At 39.0% G+C, this 8,395-nt stretch overlaps 1 protein-coding gene across 1 annotated transcript; it reads right to left on the bottom strand.

Annotated features, from left to right (window-relative positions):
• Positions 1–286: 286 nt before the first annotated feature.
• Positions 287–6,588, bottom strand: fam89a (family with sequence similarity 89 member A). The gene is made up of 2 exons (XM_041805405.1): positions 6,209–6,588; positions 287–2,840 (listed from the first exon to the last, which is right to left on the bottom strand). The coding sequence occupies exons 1-2, from the start codon at positions 6,455–6,457 to the stop codon at positions 2,559–2,561; spliced, it is 531 nt and encodes a 176-aa protein (XP_041661339.1). The 5' UTR covers positions 6,458–6,588; the 3' UTR covers positions 287–2,558.
• Between the last annotated feature and the right edge of the window lie 1,807 nt (positions 6,589–8,395).

Genomic DNA, 8,395 nt, shown 5'->3' with positions numbered 1-8,395 from the left:
TCTGGAAAACCTTCAATACTAAGTGTTTGGGAAAGGGCAGAGGATTTGAAAAAAACTCGGAGGGTGATTGGATGAACCTTCTGTCCAACACATCTTTACGGGCCAATCAGAGCAACAAAACACGTAACGTAACCACGACCAAGGTGCATGTGCGCAGCTACCGAGGAACAACGCGAACCATGGCGACCGCAGACATGTCAGTAAATGACTTTTGTTGTTTTGGAAAAGAAAACAACTCACTGCTGCTCTTTGTTCTTCTTTTAACGAAAAAATGTTGTCATGTTCTGATAAAACTGGCACTAGCAGCATTCACGCTAATGTCTTCCGCCATAATTGCACCGGCCTCTTGCTGCTGCTTGTTGCTTATGTCACGACGGGCGTATCCATCTGCTTTGCGAGGTTAACATCCAGCCAGATGAAAGGAGAAAAGAGACTTGAGTTTTGTCTTGAGCTAAAAGCCGGGATGTGCCTCTTTAACAGCTTTTCTCCCTTGTTCAGCTATAAACACTCTCTTTAATAGGAATGACAATATAATGTTAAGCACATAAACCTTGTGGGATAAATGACTCAGTAAGAGTGTGTCATTCATAAATGGGATGGTTGTAAAACCTGGCTCTTTCATACAAACAATAGAAGCTGGCTCCTGTTTGAGAGCCAGTTTCCTGTTTATCTATTTTTGTCATTTTTAATATAGGTATTAAAAAACAGACTGGTACCAAAGGAAAAGCTTATAGGAAGAAAATGGCCAGCTTTCATTACTGAACTGAATCTTTACAAAGAGCTGGAGTTCCTATTGAAACACAAACATCAGCTTTTAAGGCATAAACTGGGTAAGGATTTACATCGCCAAACCGTACTGAACCAAACTGGACAATATGTTAGTGACTTACTCCCATTCGTCAAGCTTTAGACGGAGGCTTAAAATCTACATCTGCTTTAAAAATTTGCCTTAATGCTTCACTACTCTAGGGACTTAAATGTAGCTCATGGTATTTTTTATTTGACCAGTTGACATAGTTGTAAACAGCATACATGTTTGGCATTTTGATAGCACTTTTCTATGCAGAAATCACTTCCTGTTCCCCATCTAGAGTTCCTCACTGTGACCTGCTGCCATCTGCAAGCCACCTATCCTGGGACAAAGAGAGTAGTCCAGTTAAATCACTTAAGTGAGAAAAAGCTGTAGTAAGACTTAACTTTGCATGTAAACGCACTGAATCATATATCCTGATAATTTTCAGTCTATGCTGCATAATAAGCTCTGCTATTTGGATATGTGTTTAAGTATAACTGTATTTAAGTACAACATGAACCATTTCTTAATGTTTAGTTTGTTTCTATCTTTTTTCTTTTTTTTATCATTTTGCAGCTTGAAACAAAACCTCACGTCCTCATGTTACTTGCACAATGTGTCACATTGCCCTAGATATCACAGATTAGTATACAAGTTATAACCCACAGAAATCAAGGGCAAAAGCACAAGAACTACAGCCAAGTTGATGTATAATGCATCATTTGCTTGACAGAAACCATCTGGGTCTTTCACAACACCCAGTCAAGGTCCTGCTTTGCATCCAACAGCTTAGAAGGTTTGGGGAAGTGCACTATCTGCAGCCTGGTAAGCTGGATTTCCATGTTTTGTGTGACCTATGCAAACATTTTTGAATTGTTTCCAGCATTTTACATTTTCAGAGCAAATATCAGTTTTCCAAAATGCAAAGAAAGTTAAGCTGACACTCTGTCTTTGCAGCATTTTCACATGGTAACTGAGTCTTAAGATTTCACCTTTTTCTTGAACTCCAGTTGAGGCAACCTTGATTCATGTCAATGAATAATTTTCCCGCTTAAAGAAGCACAAGCACCATCTTCATCCATTTGTATGTCCACACAGTTCATAGTTTCTTTGCATTAACACTGATTGCAAAGTCTCAGACAGACGTCTCATATATTTCTTCACCTTTGAAGTCCAAGTTCTTTAGGGCTGCTAATGCATGGCTGTACCTGGTAGACTAATGGTACAAAACATCCATAGAGAGTAATAGGAAAGTGAATAGTTTGTTATTTATATTATATAATAAATAATACAACTTTGTTCATAGATTTTGTATATGTAAAAAAAAAAAAAAAAGAAAAAAAAAAGTTCTGCCACAAAGGGATGGCTGGTTAGCAAAAAATGCTTGATAGAGAAGCAGCAGAGCTGTTTATATAAAGATATCAAATACATATTGCAATATTTGAGTATATGGAGCCTTGGGAGTACAATCCATCTCAACTCCTGAGTTTGAGTGCCCTTTGTCAAAACTCTGCAGTCTGACGGAACTCCTGGTCACGCTGCAAAAAAAGAAATACAAACTTCTGCAGCACAAGCAGGAGTGTGCTTCACCTGAGGAGTAGTAGGAGTTAAGCTGGAGCTTTATTTTCACAGTCTTTTATGGTGCAGAGATTATCCACTATCTCTAACCAAGCGGTTCCTTCTTGAGGCAAATAAGTTTCCAGAGCCAGCTCCTCCAGCTTAACTCAGTCTTTAAACCCCAAATTGTGCACCAAAATCAGCATCCTCAGATAGTAACATGAAAGGAGTCCCAGCTGTCGTCTTTGCTGATGCTGCTTCCGTTCTTGGCTGTGGCCATGGATGATGTGCTGTCTCCGATCTCTCCGTCTGTTCGTTCCTCGGTGGGTGTGGCACCAGGCTCCGGGTAGTACTCATCATCCTCGTCGAAGTAGCCGTTGAGGCTGGAGGCAGCGCTCAGGTCCTGGCAGCTGCCCTTGTACTCCTGGATGGACTCATGCAGCGACCACAGCTGACACAGCAGGGACATGTCCTGCTGACGCAAACCCACCTGGAAGAGAGCAGCATTAAGATTCAGATCAAACATTACTATGTGATAAAGTGATATTTCCTCAGCTGTTTTATTGATTTCCAAACAATGCTTGCTGTTTCTAGACCAGGGTTGTCCATTTTTTTATTTGATAGACCCCAACTTAAGTCTATAACAGTTAGGGAAACCAATTCATTATACAATAAGATATATGAGTAATTGGTTCAAGACATAACAACCATACAAGACAGTTTTCCAGTACTAGCTGACAGGACAAAAAGCTCCGCAGAAGAGAGAAAACTGCACAAAGCTCTCAACATCTGAGTGATGCTGCCTGCAGATGAATAGCAAAACATGCCTTGCAAATTTGCTACTGTAATCCTTGTGTTTTTATTTATAAAAGTGTTAGGAATTAAGCTATCATTATTGTTTCGGTTGTCAATATGTTTACCATTTTAGTCATGAGAGAATGCAACTTGTCAAAATGTTTGTTTACAGACTTATCACAGCAGCACTGCATTTAAAACTAATAAGGACAATACAATCAAGCACAAACTTCACATTGTAATATTTGTCATATTTCACTTAATTTTTTGAATTTTCTGCTGCCCACAGGTCTTATTTGACCCAAAGGCTGTAGTTTGGATACCCTGTTGTAAACCTTTGGTTTCTCTCAGGCCTGTGTGGAAAAAGCAAACCATTTTTCAAGTTTAACCGTTTGAAAAATGTTCAATATACTAACCATGGATTTCAAGATTTGACATACTGTAAAAATTTTGGATACTATGCATTTTAAAAAATACAGAATCAGTTACTGTAATGATAGTACCAGAGTACGGAGCTTTTAAGAAACTATGGATCCAAGACAACATGAGCAAATGAGAGAGGACTGTCTAAACTGCACTAACACATAGTATTACTGCAAGTAGGAGTGTGCAGGAGTTTGCCATCATTTTTGGTAATAACAAAGTTAACAGTAAATTATTGTTAAGTTTAAAAATCCAGGATTGTGACAACCCTACATGAATGTACATAAGATGCACGTGCTAAATATAAGTCCCTTAAGAGGTTAAAGTGATACAAGTTTTTTTCCTGAGATAATCCAAGATTAATGCTCTCAAGACCCCAGCTTTGCCCTTTCAACTCTACATGCACCCCCAACAACCACAGTACTGTTGTTAATGTGTGGCACCAAAACCAGATTCACAATGACAGGACTACGGTTGCCAAATTTAATCAGTTTCAGTTGATTATCTCCAGATTAAAACATCTTAGAGTGTCCAAAAAAGCGCTATATAAGTGTGATGTATTATTATTACTTCAGAAATAAAATGAGAAATACTGACATTTTAAAGGTCCAATTTGAAGCTTAAAAGTCTTGTTGTGTTAGAGAAAAGCCATTAGATATTAAAAATTGCAAGGCAAAACAAGATTAGCAGGAAACTGTTTATCTGGGGCAGAGTAAAGCCTTTTCTGTCCTTCAGTATGATGATAAATTCAACATTTTTGGTTAAAAGGAAGGTTAGCAATTACTTTTTAATCCATCTATGATGTGAATGATTGCTCAGGACAACAGACAAAGAAATGCAGCAAATCCTAACCCAAAAAATAGAGATGCACAGATTGTAAAATGTAGGGCCAGGGATACTGAAATCTAAAATAACAATTTAGCTCATGACAAATGGACTTGAGCTTGTGTATCGCTTTCACTCCCCTTTACTCCACATTCACAAAATCATGGTGAAGTAGAGTGGCCATCATACATGGTCATTTATACACACTGACGCCACTGACACAGCGATGGCAGCCACGTCGACACTGCAGGAGCTGGAGATCAAACCCACAACCATCCAGTTGAGACTACCAACTACCCAATACCACCATCAAAATAGATCAGAGTTTATCTAAGCAGCTCTTACACGTATGCAGATAATATTATACACACCTAAAATGGTTTTTATTAAAAACTGTTATTTAAGAACTGTTTTTGGACTGTTTTTCAGAAAAAAAATTTTGGAGAGATATTGTTTCCTTTCAACTATTTTCATTTTATCTATCAGTTCAAAATCACTAATCATGTAAATGTTTTGCCGTAAATAATATAAAACAAGTAAAAGTAATGAAATCAAGCCCTATCTGTTCTCTTCTTACAATGATGTCTAAAATCAACACCAAAAGAGTCAAAGGCAGGCTTAAAAAGGGCATTTCCACTGCATAGCACTGAGCTGACAGTGCAGTTTGAACTCTGGGTCACTGCATTGTCTTTCAAACAAATTACACTGGGCAGACGTGCAAGTCAGAGTCAGGACAAACAGCTGAGAGCCGGCTCTGTTCTCCAGCGGCTTACAGACTCCAAAATATAGGACACTGCCAACTTATTAGAAAATATGAACTCAAAGTCTCAGAGCAATATATTAACAACAAAGCAATAAGCCTGGAGTAGCCTGGGATTTACTGCAGGGAGGGTACAACACATGAAGTCAAAACAGGATTTAGTAAAGCATGTCATAATATCCAAAAGTGGTGAAGTTTCATTAGAAGTTTGACCTTTCTCATCCAAACAGCTGGATGTTAGGAGACAGGCTATTGTCATGTGGGGGAGTATACCTTGAAAATGAAATCTGGCCTGGCTCTGGTTATTAAAATCCCTGCTCCTGGCGGGGGAGTATGCAGGGTGTGTATTTAGTGTTTCACTCAGTTAACTTCTCAGTGAATGTAATAACATGTATTAGTTCACCTAACCCTAACTCCCCTAAGCTAAAAGGTATTAAATTCAGCTTAGAATAAAAATCAGTACAAGCCTAATGCTTTAATTTGTGTCATCCAATGCAAAGCTGCTCCTGATCCTGCTTTCTCTTCAATCGAGGTATGCCAATGCCAGGTTCCATTTACGAAATCGCGTTTTATCCTCAAGTGATTAGGAAAGACTTAGTGAATTAAAAATGGCATACTCCAGAAATTGACAGGGCTTTCCTCCACCCTGGGCACACGTAAGCTGGAATACACTTAAAAGAATTCATAGAAATGCTAAAATCCTCATATTTTGGGACGGGTCTGGTACTACCATCTTCAGTTGAAAATGTAGGAGGGCTGTCGCGAAAAAGCAACTTAAAGGACCTAAAGTTGACGTTTTACCAATAGTAAACGGTGTATGGTAACTGATACGTGTGCCGAATTCAAAAGGGGTGTCTAAAATGTATTAACACACCAAACACACTGCTAAGAGGTGTGTTAATATGCCCAAAAGCTAAGCAACGCCAAACTGCCGCAGTTTCTTTGGGAGGTTCGGCTGTTCAGCGTGTAGGGATTAACCAGCTTCCAACAAACCAGTGGTGAAAACCGACCACTTTCTTCTCTTCAAATAAACAAACACTCCGTAAAATACTTACCATCTCTTTCCGTAAAAGAGCCAAGGCAGCGTCGAGGTTGGCCGGCTTGTTGGCCAGTAGGTTGTCGGTGTTGTTTCTACCTCGGCTCAGGTCGTCCTGGATCATGGTTTTCTTCACGTACATCCTCTCCATTTCTCTCCAGGAGCCGCCGCTTGAGTTCAGCAAGCCGCTCAGGCTCTTCGGCAGTGGGGGAAGACCCTCGATACAGGCCATTCCGCCCAACGAACCGTTCGTTGACTTACCATTCATTGTCCTGTGAGTAACTCAGCGAAATATTTCCAGTATTTGGACAGGGGTTGACAATTAAGTCCTTAAATCCTCCCAACGGTCGGAATAAACAGTCGTCTCGCGCACGAAACAACCAGAGCAACAGCCGTGGTTTTCTCTGCCCAGGGCGGCCAGCGACGCCACGTCAAGCTACCCGGATGTTAGTGATCACATATCCGGTAATGCATGTCAAAATAAACTCCCGCCGTCAAAGTTTAAAAATGTAAGATATTGTTTATAAAACAAGATAGATTTACATCTGAACAAAAACATAAATGGATTAAAGCGTTAATAATCAATAAGTGCCCTACGTTATGATAGGCTAATATCGTCTAAGTAAAGGTTTTGTGCTATTTTATTTAAAGATACACAATGTATTTTATAATCTGTACATTGCCTTTATAATGTATGAAAGTATTTCCAAATAGCCTGTTTTTGAAACAGAAGTTTTGGTAAACAAAGACACTTTCAGTAACCGAAATCCTTGGTTCACAACTGGTGGGTCGGGATCCAAAATTGGGTCTTAAATCCATTTTCAGTGGGTCACAGATGTGTGCCTGGAAAAAAAAATGTGGCAAAAAGTTTATGATGTGCTTTTGTTTTGAAGGGTACTCCTCCACCTCTCCACATCTTTTTTCTCCACATCAAGATCAAACTGCTCAATAATGCATTTGGTTATGATTGAAAAATCAAAGAAAAGTGTGTCAAAATTTGCCATTAACAGGGTGGAGGTGGGTCCTCCTGACCCTGAACCAGTTGAGAAACCCTGGTCTAAATCATGCCCTTCTGGATGTTATTGCATTTTTTTTTGTTGTTGATAGTAATGACAAAAATAAAACAATTGCAATGGAAAACAGTTACTATTTTAACACCTGCATCTGGATTTAGAAGAATGACCAGTAAGACTATAAATACACTGACTAGGCTACTATTGTTGCTGCTCTTGTGTGTCATTTTGCAAACAAAATAGAGTAAAACATAGGCTTTATTTTATACTGTGTCAACTTTAAAAGCCAGTTTAGATCCAACATTGGAAATATGTTTTGTATAACAAAACAGCACAAGCTATCTGTACTATAAAAATAACCTTTAGCTTTTGTTTTGAATACTACTTTTAGGTCTCGCTCTAGCTAATTGTTGTGAGCTTGACCATGCTGGATTGTGACTAAATAGTTAAATCCGCTTCCTGTCCATTTAACACAGTGACTGCTGGGCGTATCCCTTCCAACTCTTCAAGCAGAGTAACTGAATCTTTATTTTCTTCTTTATTTTTACATATTTCAGTTATTATAGATAATGATTTTAATAGAACAGTTAGGCAGGAAAAAAAAATGAAGGAAAATTATATGATTGTAATAAAAATAGTGACACACTGCCACAACTGAGCATAAACAATGGCGTCTTTTAACTTTTTTTCAGAAATAAAATATAGCTATCCACATAAATGCATGCAAATTTGGCCAGCATACAAAAAGACAAGCTACTGGTTATACAGGCCTATTGAAAAAGCAAGGTTATTTGAATTCATCTATTTAATTGTCTGTCTCTGTTAACAATGACTGTTTCCTGTTGACATCAATAGTCAATACTTCAAAAATCTGTCCATTGGTGTTAATGTGGGTTATGATCTGATTCCCAGCAATAAGAAAATGGTACATCTCCCCATTAGTGTGTTCACAGAGACTGTGGGGTCATGACTGGAGTGTGCGTGTGTGGAAGACAATAGTTGGAGCATAAAGGACAGATGGTGGGCTTCACTTCCCGCCCCCCCCAGTCTACAACCCCGTCACAACAATAACACAACAATAACCTTGAAACTAACACACAAAAGCATCACACACTCCTCAGCAAAAGAGCAGCATGTGTTGTACCACACACAAACACAGACACAGCAACAGAGTCAGGCAGATGGATGATGCC

The sequence above is a fragment of the Cheilinus undulatus genome, linkage group 14 (genome assembly GCF_018320785.1).
Source record: "Cheilinus undulatus linkage group 14, ASM1832078v1, whole genome shotgun sequence".
Classification (NCBI taxonomy): domain Eukaryota; kingdom Metazoa; phylum Chordata; class Actinopteri; order Labriformes; family Labridae; genus Cheilinus; species Cheilinus undulatus.
This window is presented reverse-complemented; position numbering and strand designations above follow the sequence as displayed.